At 43.4% G+C, this 18,642-nt stretch overlaps 2 protein-coding genes across 2 annotated transcripts; both read right to left on the bottom strand.

Moving 5' to 3' along the window:
- Nucleotides 1–207: 207 nt before the first annotated feature.
- On the bottom strand, nucleotides 208–2,344 carry LOC130179639 (nuclear factor 7, brain-like). The gene is made up of 2 exons (XM_056392588.1): nucleotides 2,206–2,344; nucleotides 208–2,096 (listed from the first exon to the last, which is right to left on the bottom strand). Exon 2 carries the CDS (start codon nucleotides 2,077–2,079, stop codon nucleotides 685–687), a length of 1,395 nt encoding a protein of 464 aa, XP_056248563.1. The 5' UTR covers nucleotides 2,080–2,096; nucleotides 2,206–2,344; the 3' UTR covers nucleotides 208–684.
- Nucleotides 2,345–3,552: 1,208 nt separating this feature from the next.
- g2e3 (G2/M-phase specific E3 ubiquitin protein ligase) lies at nucleotides 3,553–18,148 on the bottom strand. The gene is made up of 17 exons (XM_056392587.1): nucleotides 18,028–18,148; nucleotides 16,449–16,523; nucleotides 16,168–16,265; nucleotides 15,450–15,551; nucleotides 12,629–12,753; nucleotides 10,979–11,147; nucleotides 10,441–10,547; nucleotides 10,213–10,329; nucleotides 9,571–9,695; nucleotides 9,336–9,429; nucleotides 8,809–8,961; nucleotides 8,577–8,719; nucleotides 7,674–7,858; nucleotides 7,410–7,582; nucleotides 6,729–6,768; nucleotides 6,447–6,618; nucleotides 3,553–6,046 (listed from the first exon to the last, which is right to left on the bottom strand). The coding sequence occupies exons 2-17, from the start codon at nucleotides 16,504–16,506 to the stop codon at nucleotides 5,763–5,765; spliced, it is 2,145 nt and encodes a 714-aa protein (XP_056248562.1). The 5' UTR covers nucleotides 16,507–16,523; nucleotides 18,028–18,148; the 3' UTR covers nucleotides 3,553–5,762.
- Between the last annotated feature and the right edge of the window lie 494 nt (nucleotides 18,149–18,642).

Here is an 18,642-nt window from a genome sequence, read left to right as displayed (position 1 = left end):
CTGAACAATTGAGCAGCTTTGACACCTCCTTTTCTCTTTCCCTCTCATATCTCACTCCAAAACTTTCTACACTTATCTCTCCGACTATTGTTTCTCCTCTAGTTTCACCCCTGTGTATATCTCGCTCAGAAACCTTGAAGAGAAAAAAAGAATAAGAAAAAACTGTGAATGAACTGAAAATAATGTTTTATTTGTTGAATCTGATCAATGATCAGCTGATCAAACATGCAGTTATTCAGTAAAGTCTTGAGGGATCCCTTCAGATTTAGCATCAATGTTCACTTGGACCCACAGATAAACTGATTTGTCTTTGGTGGTCAGAGGTCAAAGATCACGGTGACCTCAGAAAACACTTTTTAGCCATTACTCAAGACTTCACTCAGCAATTAAGACAAAGTTTCAGACAAATGTTTAATATTTTCTAAGACACTGAATAAACAGGGATGTAACTTGGAACTAGTCTGAGTGGAGGAGGGATACGACCATGATGGTGATTGTAGGTTTGGAAGAAGAAGAAGCAAATAGTGAAACTACAGAAGAAGAAAAAGGAAATAAAAATAAAAATAAAGGAAGCTTTGGAATAATGAGACAGCAGGAGGACAGGTGCAGTTTAAGAGGTTAAATTCACTGACTTTTCCCTTTAAGAAATAAACAACATTATAAATATAATCATCCTCTTTATCTCTAACTGCTCTGTCCCACTGTCACAGAGACCTTCAGTGGTAACACCTTCAGTTTATCCTCGGTGTCAATGAATGGAAACACCTTGTGAGTGAAAGTGTGTGTGAAGGTGTGTATGTGTGTGTCAGTATCAGGATCAGAGAACGACAGTTTTCCTCTGTTCCAGTCCAGATTCACTCTGATCCTCTGGAGCTTCTTCTTCACTGAGAGATCAATGGATGAAGCTGGTGGTGACAGTGCTGAGTATTTACCTTCATCAAACCATATACTCCATAATCCAGACTCTATGTCTCCCTTCCTCTGGACAGACTCTTCTAACACACCCAGTTCCCAGTCTGTACTGTCTCCAACCTCGACGTCCCAGCTGTGAGTCCCTGAGTCAAAACCCTCAGAGCCCAGGACAGAGCAGGAGCAGTAATAATCAAACCTCTCTGGATTGTCAGGAAGCTTCTGTTCCTCTCCTCGTCTCACTCTGGTCAGATCTTCAGACAGGATTAGTTCTGGACCAGCAGTGTTTGGGTCCAGAACCACAGGACTGTAGGAGACCATGTCCTTCATCTTGTTCCAGATGTTGAAGGTCAGGTTGCCCAGGTGTTTGGCCTGGTCTATCAGAGCTCCTGAGCCCAGCTGGTGATCCTCCAGCAGGGGGCGCTGCTGGACTCTGTCCACTGCAGCCTTGTAGCTGAGCAGGAATGAGACGTCTTCAGCTCTCAGCTCGTCCTCTGTGGCTCTGACTGTGTCTGAAAGAGCTGCTATCTCTCTGCTCAGAGCCTCCATCTTCTCCTTCATCACCTGACTCTTCTGCTCCTCTTCCTCCCTCAGTGCAGCCATCCTGGCCTCCTCTTCCTCTTCTAGAAACTGATGAAGCTTCTTAAACTGCTCCTTAATCTGCGTCTCTGTGTGTCGGGCCTGGACCTTAATGTGTTCTGCTGTTTGATCAAACTCCACTTTAACTTGTTTAAAACCCTTTAACTTCTCCTTTAAGGGCTCCAGAGTTTCCTGAAGCTTCTTCTTGTGTTGTGGAGCAGCTTCATCGATGGGTCTGAATCTGTGGTCGGTGTGTGTTTCTGAGTCTCTGCAGACGAGACACACTGGCTGCTGATGGTCCAGACAGAAGAGTTTGAGTTTCTCAGAGTGCAGACTGCAGAGAGCCTCTGAAGATCTCTGCTCTCTCTCCTGTAAGAAGGCCTCACACAGGTTCTTCAGCACCAGGTTACAAGGTGGTTCTTCCCTGGAAGATCTTCTCTTACAAACTGGACACTGTGGATCTGGTTTCTCTCTCCACCAGCTCTGCAGACAGTCTTTACAGAAGCTGTGGCTGCAGGACAGAAGAACAGGATCTCTGAAGACCTCATGACAGACCGGACAGCAGAGATCCTCCTCTGATCTGGAAGCCATTTAGTCTCTGAGAGAAGCTGCAAACACAACAGACAGGAAGTACAGTCAGTCATGGCTCCCCTCCTCCCTCTACTAAATTCACTGAAGTTTACTTTCACTCTGAGTCCAGGTGTTTGTCAAACTCACCTTCAGTGTGTGGAGTGTCAGCAGGTGGAAGCAGCAGTGTTGTAGCTGGACTCTCTCAGAGGAAGCTGTTGGTTTGATCTGAAGGTGAATCTGATCGTCTGTTCTTCAGTCTGTGTCTCTTTACTGTCGAAGAACAAACTGTTTCCTGGTTTGTCTCAGGTGAGTCAGTTGAGGGGCGGAGCTTAAATACTGACTGATAGTGTTCAGCTGGATGTTGCAGCAGCTGTTTTAGTTTCTGTTTGTAAAAATATGAATTTGTAAAGTCAGAAGAAACTAAATCTGTCAGATAAATGTGGTGCAGTAAAAAGTAAAATATTACTCACTGAAACGTGGAGTAGAAACATGAAGAGAAAATAGTCAAGTTCATCAAACGTTTACTTAAGTGCAGTTCTTTTACTTAGTGAACACACTTAGTCACTTTCTAGCTTTATGAAATAATTAAACTGAAATCAAGAGCAGCGTCTGACTGTTGAGAAAAGCTCTTTGTGTTGATGTTTGTCTTCATGTTTCCTGTTTCTGCAGCTGGTTTTTCATAACTTAGTGTTTTTAATGGAGTTGAGTGTTGCCTTCAGTGACCACAGACTGCCTCCGGCTGCAGAGAGCAGATCTGAACACAGTAAAATACTCATCACACTGAACTGTCACCCTCAGTGTTAATTATATATCATGTGGTCCATCTGCTCCTTTAATCAGTCAGTTATCACAGTAGAATCAATTCATCGTAACACGAGGCTCCGTCTGTTATTTAATATAAATATATAAAGTGAACTTTGACTGGTGTTTTCAGATCTGTTTAAATTCAGTGTGAGCAGACAGGGGTCAGCTTGGTCCATAAATCAATAACAGCAACAACAACGATGACGACGTGGTTTGTTTCAGTGTTTATGATCCACGAGAACAAAGAGAAAATTCATAGGAACGTAGAGAAAACACAGAATAGATAAATAACAAGAAATGGAAAGAAAAAGAACAGAAATCATCAACTCAGGAAAATAAATCAGCTGATAGAAAAAAACAAAACATTTAAATGAACATGGTTCTGACAGAAATCAACCCAAACTATAACTGCTCTGTGATAAACACTGATACTGATCATTTCTTTAAACCTGAACTGATTCATTTAACAATTAACGACGTCATTTAGTTTCAGAAATGGGATTCTAAGACTTAAATAGATAAAACAATGAGCTTTATAATATACTGAGACATTTTAATGGATTATCTTCAGTTTTATGGTTTTTAAGAGGTAAAATAAAAACACATTAAACTGAAGTACTCTGCTCTTTTACTTTATAAAAGTACCAACACCCCAGTGTAGAAATACTGTGAAAAGTAAAAGTAACCTCAAAAATATACATCAAGTACAAAAAGTACTGACTATGTAGAATGACCCATTTCAAAATAAAGCATTGTATTATATATAATTATTGATGCATTAATGTGTTTATCACTTTAATGTTTTGTTTGTTATATTTTGTATTTATTATTAATCTAGAAAAAGCATAATTGTACTTGAATATTTAATATAAATTCCAATATCAATAAAATAAGAGTAATCCATTAATGAAGATGTAAATGTTCCTTAATTGTTCAATTCAGGTGAAAAACAGAGATAATCCATTAAAAAAAATACTATCATTCATTTTCTTTTTGTTTTCCCACTACTGTAATTCATTAATTTATTTGGAAAGGAAAAAGAAAAAACATTATGTTGTGTGAAACATATTCACTGTTGAGATGTCACAGAAAACAAACAGTAATCTGTCAGAATCAAACAGACACTTCTTATTAAGTTTGGTTCCTGCTTTTTACACTTTGTTCAGCTTTTAATTAAGTAAAAAAAGAAAACAACAGGAGAAACAGAAAACCTCAGTAAAAGCTCAAAACAAAACTATGTACAATAAAAATATGACGGCACCAAAAACACAAAATCAGCTTCACAGATTTTTAGAAAAGAAAACTTTGAAGATGTTTCGTAATTTATAAAATATGATCATTTCACCATGAGACGCAGGAAAAGGTTTGAAAAAGAACTGAACATGTGACTTTTTAAAGGCACCTGGAGTTCAGTTCATTCATCAGTGAGCGACGGCGGCTGCGGAGTGGTTCAGGTGGATGACATCACGGCGTAGAGAGCTACTCCGCCATTAGTTGATTCATTAATAAGTCAATCAACTATTGTGATAATAACAATATTTAATGTGGTCATCTTTTTGGAGAAATCAAAGTGACAAACTGATGGTGCATGAAACAAAAACCCACTTGGCAAATCTGACAAATTAAAATGGGATTAACATGGTGATGAAAAATGTATATAAAAGTCTAATATATTACTATAAATCAAACCTGTAGAAGACACATGTAGTTTGTGTCACGTGTATTTGGTCTCATCACCTGCTCAGTGTCAGATAGAGAACAAACTTTTCTCTGCGTAGAAACAGTATCTGACTGATTTTTAAATGGGTGGGGCCTGACACTGTGGGCCCGCCCCCCTCAGACTAAACTGATGCTACGTCCACACGACTACGTTTTCATGTTAAAATTAAGTTTTCGAACCAAAACTATCTCCGTCCAGACTAACACACATACCTGAGCAATCACCTGCACTGAGCATGTGCGAGCCGGTGTAAACAGGAAGTAGATCGTCTCCTCTGCAGTAAAGCCTCTGAAGGAGGAACAGCAGAGACAGCTGTAGCATTAAAACAGAGAATGTAAGTGAACAGCAGCTGCAAAGACAACAAGGTCAGTAACACTGTCAATCATCATCATGTTGTATTCATCACTGGTAGTCCAGGCTGATGACAGCCAATCAGCAGAGACCGTAGGTGTGACCTCATCGTTTACAAAGGTCTGAGTTTCTGTCCAGACTACAACACAACCCCAGAGTTTTCAAAATAAAACACAACCCAAGAGTTTTCAAAATAAAACACAACCTCAGTGTTTTTAAAAAACCCCGCATCCAGCAGCGTTTCCAAAACTCTGTTTTCAGGGCTGGAAAAATGCGTTTTGAAACGAGTGTGGACGTAGCCTGACACAGCTGCTCCCATCACGCTCTCAAGCAGAGGATAACGTGAGCTACAAGCTGAGCCTCGGGATTTTAAGCCAATATTTGCCCATTAAAAGAAGCCGAATCGTGTGTCAGCAGCTCCTGTCTGCAGTGAACCAGACAACTGTCGCCGCGTCACTGACGGACACTGAAACACACGAGGTTTCTGAACGTCCTGCAGTTCGAAACATCGTCTGTTCTCTGTGATTTCTGGACATTTGTCCCACGTGGACACTGGATCAGTGACCTGTCACCTGTGTCCCCTGATTAGCTGATCAATGATTGGTTAATTGCTTGAACTCATCTGTCACATATGTAATCTACCTGCAGCTTCTCCGGTGTCTCAGATTTTCTTTGGGTTTGTTGAACAACACGAGTCGTCTCTCTGACCTCCGAGTCTCCGTCTTATAATCATTTACTTTTAATCAAACGATCAATAGATTTAATTGAGCAGATTTGAACAGATTTCTAATTTAAATATAATGTAAAATGCAGATCATTAACCCCCCCCCTAACTCTCCATAGGGAGGAGGTGCATGTGGTGGCTGACGGCCTGCTCCATGGAGCTCTTGAAGGCCTGGTAGGAGGAGGTGACGGGCAGGAGGAGGTGTTTGGAGCTGGGCTCGCTCTGAGGGAAGAGCCCCTCATCGCCCGCCTCCTCTGTTCCTGGTGGGGAGGAGCTGAGGGGGTGGAGGAAGGAGATGGAGGGAGGAGGGAGGAGGCCGGCTGTGGGAAGCACCTCAGCTCCTGTGGCAAAGAGGAGGAGGTCCTGCAGGGAGATGGAGCTCCTCCCAACTGAGGATGGGAGGGGAGAGGAGAGGAGAGGAGAGGAGAGGAGAGGAGAGGAGAGGAGAGGAGAGGAGGAGAGGAGAGGAGAGGAGAGGAGAGGAGAGGAGAGGAGAGGAGAGGAGAGGAGAGGAGAGGAGAGGAGAGGAGAGGAGAGGAGAGGAAAGGAGGAGATGAGAAGAGAGGAGGAGAGGAGAGGAGAGAGGAGAGGAGAAGAGAGGAGAGGAGAGGAGAGGAGAGGAGAGGAGAGGAGGAGATGAGAAGAGAGGAGAGGAGAAGAGAGGAGAAGAGAGGAGAGGACAGAAGAGAGGAGAGGACAGAGGAGGAAACAAATACAAATCAGTAACCTTGATTCACAGCTGAGTGTAAAGCTTCGTCTTGTGGGAGTTTGGTGTCACGGCCTCCGTACCTTCACACTCCAGCAGGAAGTGTCTCCAGAAGGTGACGACGGGCGTCTCCCTGTTCAGTCTGTCCTCCTGCTGAGAGAAGTGGACGGTGAAGAGCTGAGCGAGCGTCTGAGCCGTCAGGCGGTCGTCCGCTTCACAGAAAACGCCGCAGAACGCCGACGGGAAGAGCTGCACCTGGATCAGATCACAGCGCCTCAGGCAAGACTCAACACACCTTCATCAAGCAGCGTGTGTGTGTGTGTGTGTGTGTGTGTCATACAGCCAGAGAAGAACATGTGAATCACCTGATCAAAGACACCTAACGTCTGCAAGCCTTCCCGAAACCTGTAGGACGAAGCAACGTCATGAGAGACAATAAACACAAAGACTGTTTTCCAGAGATGATCCAGCTCATACGACACGATCGTAAAATTTCCAATTTAAATAAAGGAGGAAAAAAAAAGAAAGAAATTTTGACAAATTGATCGCAAGAATTATCAACATTATTAATTTATAATCTGATTCATTTTATTAACCGTTGCTGCCTGAACACAAGTTCAAGTTTATTGTATTTAGGGTGAAGTTAAATACATTAGCAAGTATTTAGCCGTGTTTGGCTAACATACAGCTGTGCTCCCATTCATCAAGTCGACCACGTCTTCACATTTATTATCATCAACTCTCAGTAATGAACAAACACACATTTGAATCCTGAATCACAAACCTTAAACCTTTAGCTACAGGCTAAACAAGCTAGCAAAAAACAGAAGCTAACATGCTAACCCAATATTCAACAGTTTAAAGTTTGTCTGTAAACCTAGTATAGACTAGCACTGTTAGACTGAATGTAACCTTACCTTGAAATGAAAACCGGGAACATTTCCAGTTCACAGTGAATATGTCTTTAAAATATTCAATGTTTTTATCTATGAAATAAAAAAGGATTCACGAGAACCCCCCCCCCCCCCCCCCCCCCCCGTCGCTACCTCTGCAGTGGCAGCTGCATCCTGGTGATCATGGTGAAACAGACCAGATCCTCCACCAAAGCCTGTCTGTCCTTCAGGCTCCTGATTGGTCGGTTGCAGCCGGCCAGCTCCAGGTACTCCCAGCTAGAAGCCGTGGCCTCTTTCAGGTTGTCTAAAGACTCCGCCTCCGCGATCTGAAAGCAGCCAATCATCGACAAGACACCTTTAATTAACGCTGGTGTTTAACTAGCGGAAAGAGCTAAAAGCGTGTTCAGTCCTGCTCACCCTGCTGACTTGGCGTGTGAAGTGCGTGTCGGGGGTCATGTGTGTGGCGGCGAGCGGGCGGTTGGGCGGGAAGTTGAAGAGGCACTGGAAGAGAGCGCGGGAGAAGAAGCCGACAGGTGGACCGCCGTGAACCAGAGAGAGAGCCAGCAGGCAGCCGACGTCGAAGTACAGGTCCTCACGCAGAGCTGAACACACACACACACACACACACACACACACACACACACACACACACACACACACACACACAGCTCATTCACACTTAAAGGGTCAAGTCGTAAGTTCTGCTATTGCTATATAGCTAACGTTAGCATTAACAGCCGTTTACTTTGCAGTCTCGAATAAATGTTCCAAGTTCAGCATCAAACTTCATTCCTTCATCCAGAGCTGTGTCCTGAAAGCAGCCCTCTTGTTTTGCTTGTATTTCTATCACTTTTTCTACTGAAATTAGCGCGCTAACCAGCTAGCTCCCACCCGGCGTCCAGTCTGTCCTGAGGAAGCAGCTGCTCAGAGGACGAGTTATAACCTCTTGTCTTGTAAATGTACAACCGTAACTCTAGAAATCCACAGGTCAGTGTCTCATACATGTATTTTTTCAAACTAAAAGTGCACATTTTAAAGTTTATTGTGACCAGCCCAGGACACACCTGTTTGATCAACATCTGGATAAGGTAAAGGAGAAGTTCTCACTGACACAGATTTAAACACATTAAAGATAAAGTATAAAATAAAACATATAAAGAGTTTAAATCCTTCTCTCTGTGTTAACATCTGGTTTCAGTCCATTAATATATTTACCACAGCCAATCAGAAATCAGAGACCGACATGGTTGTGGCATCAATAGAGAAAAAAACAATAGAAGAAAAAGAAGAATATTGTTCCCAGGAAAATGTGATTTGTACCTTGGGAATCCAGCGCCAGATTTTTGGATCCATCTGGACCCTCGAACACCACAGAGTCCTGGATCTGCTGCACCAGCAGCTTCAGGAAGTACTGCCTGGCTGTTTCGCTGCTGGGAAATGCAGCCTGCTTCTCGTCTCTGAACCTGGACCAAGACACAGCGTAAGTCGATGTGTCAATCACAGACGAAAAACCAAAACACAGAAGGCTGAGGTGAGTTCGTCGTCCACTGACCTGACGGACAGAGCGTGTGTGGGGTCGAAGTCGGGCCTCCTGACCAGATCCAGACCTGCAGACAGAGCCTGGCACCCACGCACCTCCACCTGGACACTGAGGGGACCAAGCTGAGGGGCCAGAGCCTGCAGCAGCTCCTCAGGTGACCCAGATCTGACAGTTCGACGGAGAGAGAGAGAGAGAGAGAGAGAGAGAGAGAGAGAGAGAGAGAGAGAGAGAGAGAGAGAGAGAGAGAGGTTCCATGTAACTGCAGAGGAAATCTAAAGAACCACACTTGTGACTCTACGTGTTGTAACCTGTTAACACGTCCTGCACATTTTATATTCACCAGATCAAGCTACAGTGTCTTCACACACAAATAAACAGGATCAAAATATTAGAAAAAAGTATGTCTTAGGGAGCAGCGCCCCCTGGTGGCCTCACCTGCAGCTACCTCACTGGAAAAGAATAAACAAGGCAGCATTTGATCCAGGTGGAGGACTTTTATTTTGGAAATATTTTGAGTCAGGTGCGTTGGATTTGCGTACCTTTTACAGCTGATGGAGGAGTGGATGGGGGACAGGTGGTGTTTGGACAGCCGACTCCTTCTCTGACCTCCCTGAGGAGACGCGACGAGGGAGGCTTGAGGAGACAAAAGCAGGTGGTTCAGCAGCCAGCTCCGGCGTTTACAGCCCAGTGAACAAATAAACATTCGTAAAATCAGAGGACAGATGTCACGAAGCCAGAAACACAATCGATCATAAGACAAATAATCACTGAGACCTTTCCCATCCGTGGCCTGAGTGCAGTCGCTGCACGCCCAGTCGCTGGTGTCCAGCTTCAGCCCCGAACATTTCCTGTGAGTCCCTCTGGATCCACAGAGTCGGCAGCGAATCACCTCGAACCACCTGAAGCCAACGGACGGACACACACCGTGAAGAGCCTCTCTGCTCGATGCCTCTGGTTACATTAGACTGATCTGTGTTTGTGTCAGTCTGAAGAAGGTATTTCATTTATAAAATAGATTCACCTCCTCCTGGTTGTTTCCCTGCGCCACTCAGACTAGTTTCATGTCACATCGCTTTTTATCCAGAGTCAGATAAAATATGAACCAACTGTGTGACATTTTCTCATAATTTCTGTGCTAAAAAGTGTTTTCTGAGGTCACCGTGACTTTGACCTTTAACCTTTAGACACCAAACTCTAATCAGTTCATCCTTGAGTCCTAGTGAATGTTTGTACCAAATGTAAAGACGTTCCTTCAAGGCGTTACTGAGATATCGCGTCCACGAGAATGGGACGGACGGTCAACCTGAAAACAAAAATGGCTGCTGCTCTGACAGTCATAGGGGCGGAGCCATAAAAACTCCCCTTCCTGTCTGGTTGTGGTGTGTTGGTGTGAATGGACTGAGACGGAGTGTGTACCCGGTCTTTGCTGAGTGCATGGGTCCGTCGTTGCAGAGGCAGGCGAGAGCGTCACAGCGCTTGTAAACCTCCAGCAGCTCCGAGTACGCGTTTGCCTCCAACTCCCATGAGGCATCTCTGCGGGAAGCACAGACAGAGCATGCAGTGAATTGTTCTGCTTGGCGTCCAGCACGTTTTCTACCCGTGTGTGTGTTTATGACCACGTCACGTCACGTCACGTCACGTTACCTCTCTGGGATGTAGATTCCCAGCCGCAGCATCTCCTCCTGGAAGCTGTCCTTGTTGTTGCAGAGAGTGCACCTGAAGAAGAAGAGGCCGGCGCTGTGGGCCTGACGCTGACGGCACAGACACACAGGTAAAGACACACAGGTAAAGACACACAGGTAAAGACACAAACATTCTGGTTCACAATGACTGAATCTGTCATCTTACAAAACCAGGATAAATAAATATTTGCGAGTTTGGCCTTTCTCAGCTTCCGTACTGATCCGATACCACTGCATCAAAACAGTTATTTTATCAGCTGTAAACCACTGAACTTGTACGTATGACGTCACTCAGGTTAAACATGGACGCCATAAACTAACTGTCATAAATAAATAAATTACACTTCCTGCACCAGTCGTCCTGACACTCCTCCATATTAAGCTGCTAAACTCTGGAGAGGAACCAGAGCTTTGGTTCCTCCTCCTCCTGAAAACCTGCAGAACCAAAGCGAGAGTGTCTGCACGGACGCCGCACATGAAATAAAAACCCCTCCCACTACCTGCACACAGTCCCTGTGGAACCAGCTGGCGTGGCAGCACGGACACTTGAGGACAGAGTAGGACAGGACGGGGTCGATGGAGTCCAGACAGACGGAGCAGGACTGAGGCAGACTGAGGTCAGAGCCCACACACAGGGTCTGAGTGGGACTGTGGTCTGGACAGTAGGACCTGGACACAGAGACGCAGACAGAGACGGTTCTTCCTGTTTCATATCTGTGTTTGTCGTGTTGCTTTAATGGGGTCTTTGAACGCATCGCTCCACTGCCTCATGTTACACCACAAACAAGAGTCGAGAGTCCATCTTTACACGTCGGCCTATCACAGTCCCTCCCTATCCACTTCCTGTCCTCTCCCTATCCACTTCCTGTCCTCTTCTTGTTCTCTTCCTGTCCTCTACCTATCCACTTCCTGTCCTCTTCTTGTTCTCTCCCTGTCCTCTTCCTGTCCTCTCCCTATCCACTTCCTGTCCTCTCCCTATCCACTTCCTGTCCTCTTCTTGTTCTCTCCCTGTCCTCTTCCTGTCCTCTCCCTATCCACTTCCTGTCCTCTCCCTATCCACTTCCTGTCCTCTCCCTATCCACTTCCTGTCCTCTCCCTGTCCTCTTCTTGTTCTCTTCCTGTCCTCTCCCCGTCCTCTTCCTGTCCTCTTCTTGTTCTCTTCCTGTTCTCTTCCTGTCCTCTCCCCGTCCTCTTCCTGTCCTCTTCTTGTTCTCTTCCTGTTCTCTTCCTGTCCTCTCCCTGTCCTCTTCCTGTCCTCTCCCTGTCCTCTTCTTGTTCTCTTCCTGTCCTCTTCTTGTCCTCTTCCTGTTCTCTTCCTGTCCTCTTCCTGTCCTCTTCTTGTTCTCTTCCTGTCCTCTTCCTGTCCTCTTCCTGTCCTCTTCCTGTTCTCTTCCTGTTCTCTTCCTGTCCTCTCCCTGTCCTCTTCTTGTTCTCTTCCTGTCCTCTTCTTGTTCTCTTCCTGTCCTCTCCCTGTCCTCTTCCTGTCCTCTTCTTGTTCTCTTCCTGTCCTCTTCCTGTCCTCTTCCTGTCCTCTCCCTGTCCTCTTCCTGTCCTCTTCCTGTCCTCTTCCTGTTCTCTTCCTGTTCTCTTCCTGTCCTCTCCCTGTCCTCTCCCTGTCCTCTTCCTGTCCTCTCCCTGTCCTCTCCCTGTCCTCTCCCTGTCCTCTCCCTGTCCTTTAGATTCAGACAGTGACTCTAAAGCTTTTGAACCTCATGTTGAGCGGTGTAGAAGTGTTTTATGTAGGAATATAGTTGTTAGAGTGAGTTGTTGTGCACGAGGTAACGACAGTGTTTAGTTCAGTGGCAGGTTTAAAGAATTGTTACATCAGAAATAGTTAAAGATAAAAAAAAAAGAATTTAAAGATGGATAAATGAAATTGGACAAATATTTGTGAACCGATGAACTCAAATTATGTAATGACTTTTAAGGCCTAATATTCATTTACAACATTTCAAGACTTTTCAAAACCTTAAAAGATTTTAAGGCGTTTCAACATTTGAAGACACCGTGAAAAAGTGATCAGTGAAAACTCGCCGACACGTCAGAAGAGAAACACCTAACACCTGAATAAAGGTGTGTGTGTGTGTGTGTGTGTGTGTGTGTGTGTGTGTGTGTGTGTGTGTGTGTGTGTGTGTGTGGTGGACACTCACGGGAAGAGGCCGGTGAACTGAGAGATGAAGCTCTGTTTCCTCCCACAGGGGAAGTGAACCGTCTTCCTGCAGCTCCTGACGTTACAGCCGACACACGCCCCCTTCTTCTTACAGCTGCAGCACGTCTGAAACACGTTACACACAGTTACACACAGTTACACACAGTTACACACACAGTAACACACACAGTAACACACACAGTAACACACACAGTTACACACAGTTACACACAGTTACACACACAGTAACACACACAGTAACACACACAGTAACACACACAGTAACACACACAGTTACACACAGTTACACACAGTTACACACAGTTACACACAGTTACACACAGTAACACACAGTTACACACAGTTACACACACAGTTACACACAGTAACACACAGTTACACACACAGTTACACACAGTAACACACAGTTACACACACAGTAACACACACAGTTACACACAGTTACACACACAGTTACACACAGTTACACACACAGTAACACACCGTTACACACACAGTAACACACACCGTTACACACACCGTTACACACGGTTACACACACCGTTACACACACAGTTACACACACCGTTACACACACAGTAACACACACAGTTACACACAGTAACACACCGTTACACACACAGTAACACACACCGTTACACACACAGTTACACACACAGTAACACACACAGTTACACACCGTTACACACCGTTACACACAGTTACACACAGTTACACACACAGTAACACACACAGTAACACACCGTTACACACACAGTAACACACCGTTACACACACAGTAACACACACAGTTACACACAGTTACACACAGTAACACACACAGTAACACACCGTTACACACACAGTAACACACACCGTTACACACACCGTTACACACACCGTTACACACACCGTTACACACACAGTTACACACACCGTTACACACACAGTAACACACACAGTTACACACAGTAACACACCGTTACACACACAGTAACACACACCGTTACACACACAGTTACACACACAGTAACACACACAGTTACACACAGTTACACACCGTTACACACAGTTACACACCGTTACACACAGTTACACACACAGTAACACACACAGTAACACACCGTTACACACACAGTAACACACACAGTAACACACCGTTACACACACAGTAACACACCGTTACACACACAGTAACACACCGTTACAGACACAGTAACACACCGTTACACACACAGTAACACACACAGTAACACACACAGTTACACACACAGTAACACACACAGTTACACACAGTTACACACACAGTAACACACACAGTAACACACCGTTACACACACAGTAACACACACAGTTACACACAGTAACACACCGTTACACACACAGTAACACACACCGTTACACACACCGTTACACACAGTAACACACACAGTAACACACACAGTAACACACACAGTTACACACAGTAACACACAGTAACACACACAGTAACACACACACAGTTACACACACAGTTACACACCGTTACACACACAGTAACACACACAGTTACACACAGTAACACACCGTTACACACACAGTAACACACACCGTTACACACACAGTAACACACACCGTTACACACACCGTTACACACAGTTACACACACCGTTACACACACAGTTACACACAGTAACACACACAGTAACACACACAGTAACACACACAGTAACACACACAGTTACACACAGTTACACACAGTAACACACACAGTAACACACACAGTAACACACACCGTTACACACACAGTAACACACACAGTAACACACACAGTAACACACACCGTTACACACACAGTAACACACACAGTAACACACACAGTAACACACACAGTAACACACACCGTTACACACACAGTAACACACACAGTAACACACACAGTTACACACAGTAACACACACACCGTTACACACACAGTAACACACACAGTTACACACAGTTACACACACAGTAACACACACAGTAACACACACAGTAACACACACAGTTACACACACAGTTACACACAGTTACACACACAGTTACACACAGTAACACACACAGTAACACACACAGTAACACACACAGTTACACACAGTTACACACACAGTAACACACACAGTTACACACACAGTTACACACACAGTTACACACACAGTTACACACACAGTTACACACACAGTAACACACACAGTAACACACACAGTAACACACACAGTAACACACACAGTAACACACACCGTTACACACACAGTAACACACACAGTAACACACACAGTTACACACAGTAACACACACCGTTACACACACAGTAACACACACAGTTACACACAGTTACACACACAGTAACACACACAGTAACACACACAGTAACACACACAGTTACACACACAGTTACACACAGTTACACACACAGTTACACACAGTAACACACACAGTAACACACACAGTAACACACACAGTTACACACAGTTACACACACAGTAACACACACAGTAACACACACAGTTACACACACAGTTACACACACAGTAACACACACAGTTACACACACAGTAACACACACAGTAACACACACAGTTACACACACAGTTACAGACACAGTTACACACACCGTTACACACACAGTAACACACACAGTAACACACACAGTTACACACACAGTTACACACACAGTAACACACACAGTTACACACACAGTAACACACACAGTAACACACACAGTAACACACAGTATTAACACACAGATTTTGTTCCATAGTTTCTTTTTAAATAAAATGAAATAAAATAAAATCTCGTCTCACCAGTCGAGCCGACCGGCGGATCTCCTGTCTGATGTCGTCCACCAGGAAACCGAACACCCCCTCGTCCTCCTCCCCCCGCTGGTAAACTCCACAGGACGTCAGCTGTAACACGACACACACACGACACACACACAATCACATGTGTGCTCTTCAAAATAAAACAAAACCTTACATGAAGGGAATCTAATTTAAACCAAAGATTTTTATTATAAACCGCTGCATTTTTAAACACATTTTTTAATCATTGTTACCCTTTTAATATATATTATATATATATTATATAACAATATACACCTATTTATTGCATTTTAACGACCTTATGAACTTTAATCATCATGAATTTATAAATGAATGAATTTACAACATATGAAACGTAAAAATTAATATGAAACCTCTCAGACAGTTACAGAGTGTGTAGACTGGTTCCAAACCAGCACTGATACTCATGGACGACATGGAATATAAACACACCTGCTAAACATCTTCATCATCATCAGCTACTGAACGACCAAAACTGAGTCACTGATCGAAGCCGAGTGATCGATGATCTGATAAATCAGCACAGAACAAAACCTCCGGGACTCTCAGCAGCTGAACCATCAATGATCCAGGCCGATGGATGTGTTGAAGGAATGTGTGTATGTACGTGTGTACACACACACACACACACACACACACACACACACACACACACACACACACACACACACACACTTACCAAACAGAAGTAGTGGACGGAGAGTTTGTGCTCCTTAAGTGTGACCTTTTCCCCAAACATGGCCGGATCATCATCACTAAACCTGCACAGGACACAACCTACACACACACACACACACACACACACACACACACACACACACACACACACACACACACGTTAAAACAACACAGACCTTTGTACTGCCCTGAGGAACCGTGAGAACCACTGGTTTTACAACAGGAGCTTCAGACCGCTCAAACGTTTACTACAGTGATTATATAAACGTGTGGATGACTCACAATCCTCCCCGATGCTGCCGGCGTCTGAGACCTGCAGCCTTCTCACCTTCTTCTTCATGTTTCTGTGACGAGACCCTGCAGAGACACAACACTGAGGTCAGGGGTCAAACCTACTGAGTCACAAAAACAGATGAAGTTGTTTGTCGTCACGTCTTCCGGCTTCAGTTTGACAAACAAAGAAGATACATTTACAAATATGTCAGGCTGAATTGTGGGAAATGTGAAGAAAACGACGCACATGACATCTAGAGTATTTCTGTTTGTTGTGACGCTGCAGCCACAAAAACACGGTGAAGTGGGTCAGAATAAGTCGCTGTGTAGAAATCATTTCACAGCGTCTTGTCTTGACTTCCAGAGTTCCCCTTCGCTGCCATCGCTTCATGTCGCGCTGGAGGCACTTTGTTCTCTTGTCTTCCTGCTTCGTAGCATCAGTTAGCTTCATGTTCATGATGTTCAGCTCATGGTTGTTGAACGTTAGCACAAGGTTTGAAGAGTCAGAGACTTTTATCACCAGCTGATCCATCCTCACCCGCGTTATGAGTCCTGACGAGTCAAGGCCAAACTTTACAAGAAGAAAGGTCCAAACTTTTGAACATGTCGTAATTACTGTTTAATTTGTTTCTATTCTGAAGTTAATGAAATCAGTAACATTTGAAGAAGAGCTCAGTTTAATGTGTGTGTGTTCTCACTTCAAAAATAAACATACAGGAGTTCGTCCAGCGCTGCCCAAACTTCTCCAGGAGGACTGAACAAAAAGTCATATTGCAATTATTTTTGCAGATATTCGATTACGATTTCAGTTGAAATGATCATTTATTTCATTTTATTTTCACAGAAGAAAATATAAAAATGATGTAATTTATTTGATAGGGCATGCACCAAATAAAATTCACAAAATCATCTAAACCTTTACATCTGGAAAATATAACAATATAATTTGTTTACCTTTATCAAAAGAATACAAACAAATTGCAGCTACTGGGATTTGGATATTGCACTTGGTCATATCGCAATTTCGATAATATTTCCATTAATTGTTCAGCCCTATTCTGTAATAAAACTGTACATTATAAACAAGATAATTCTGTACATCATATATTGTCACGTCAAAAGTAGCTTACATGTATGTGACTGTCATCGATTATAGAGATTTTTTAAATTTAAAGAAACATATAATAGGTTCATTTACAGAGTGAAAATTAAGGTTATTGATCTAAATGCTTTTTGTTAACAAACAGAAGCTTCCTGAAATGTAACGTCAGGGTTGTAGAGGCTAATATTACAATGAAAGAGGAAGAGACGAAAGAGCTGAATACAACCACATGTACATTAACGATGCAATAAATTTGAGAACAAACTGTGATAAACGAGAAGTTAGCGCAGGGAAAATATACAACTAATAACAGGTAGAAATACATAGGAATATTCAAAACGTGTGACATTAAAGTGACAAATATGAAAATTACACGGCGGAGAATCTCTGAAGTTCAAACGTTTCCGAGGAAATTATCAGTTAAATTTAACTTCAACAGACTTAAACACGACGAAGTGTTTGTTAGAAAAATGTCCGTGAACCTACTTCAGATTCCGGGTTGAACGATGTCAGTTCGCGGCCATTTTCTTGTTTTCTTGTGTATTTTTTTGATGGTTTTATTCCGCTTGTTTGTGTTTACTTCGGACTAACGCCGTCGACTTTTTAAATTTCCCTCTTTCAAAACAAAAGAGCCTCATTTCCGCTTCCGCTGCTTCTTCTTCGTCGCACTTTTAACTCTGCCAGGCCTCTGGTCTCGCCACTACAGCGCCCCCTGATGGAGACAATGCGTATTACACCTCTTCACTTTTTCTTACCTTTATCTTTAATTTAAACATAAAATAAACATTCAGATCGTTCACTTAAATAAAAATACCAACATAACAAAGTAAACGTCTTAAATGAGTAATTATTATATATATAAGTATCAATACAAAACTATTAACAGGTAAATATAATTAAAGGTACTTTCACTGACCTTTGTGAGTGATAAACTGTATAATTGTTTCTGATGCATTAATTAGTATAATTTTGCTTTTCTAGCTGGTTGATGTAACGCTCATTTATATTAAAATATATAGATTAAGATACAAGATTTAATGCACATTATTTTGGCATAAGGCCTGTTAACCAAATCAGAAGAAATAAGGAGAGAGTAAAAAA

This window comes from Seriola aureovittata, chromosome 13 (assembly GCF_021018895.1).
Source record: "Seriola aureovittata isolate HTS-2021-v1 ecotype China chromosome 13, ASM2101889v1, whole genome shotgun sequence".
In the NCBI taxonomy this organism is placed as follows: Eukaryota; Metazoa; Chordata; class Actinopteri; order Carangiformes; family Carangidae; genus Seriola; species Seriola aureovittata.
Note: the sequence above shows the minus strand (reverse complement) of the source record. Positions and strands in the feature narration are given on the sequence as shown.

Coding starts and splice junctions, on each gene's coding strand:
- LOC130179639 (XM_056392588.1), bottom strand. CDS start 2,079: ATGGCTTCCAGATCAGAGGAGGATCTCTGCTGTCCGGTCTGTCATGAG.
- g2e3 (XM_056392587.1), bottom strand. CDS start 16,506: ATGAAGAAGAAGGTGAGAAGGCTGCAGGTCTCAGACGCCGGCAGCATC. Junction 9,430..9,570: donor TCAGGCCACGGATGGGAAAG/GTCTCAGTGATT, acceptor TGTCTCCTCAAG/CCTCCCTCGTCGCGTCTCCT. Junction 8,720..8,808: donor ACACACGCTCTGTCCGTCAG/GTCAGTGGACGA, acceptor GTCTTGGTCCAG/GTTCAGAGACGAGAAGCAGG.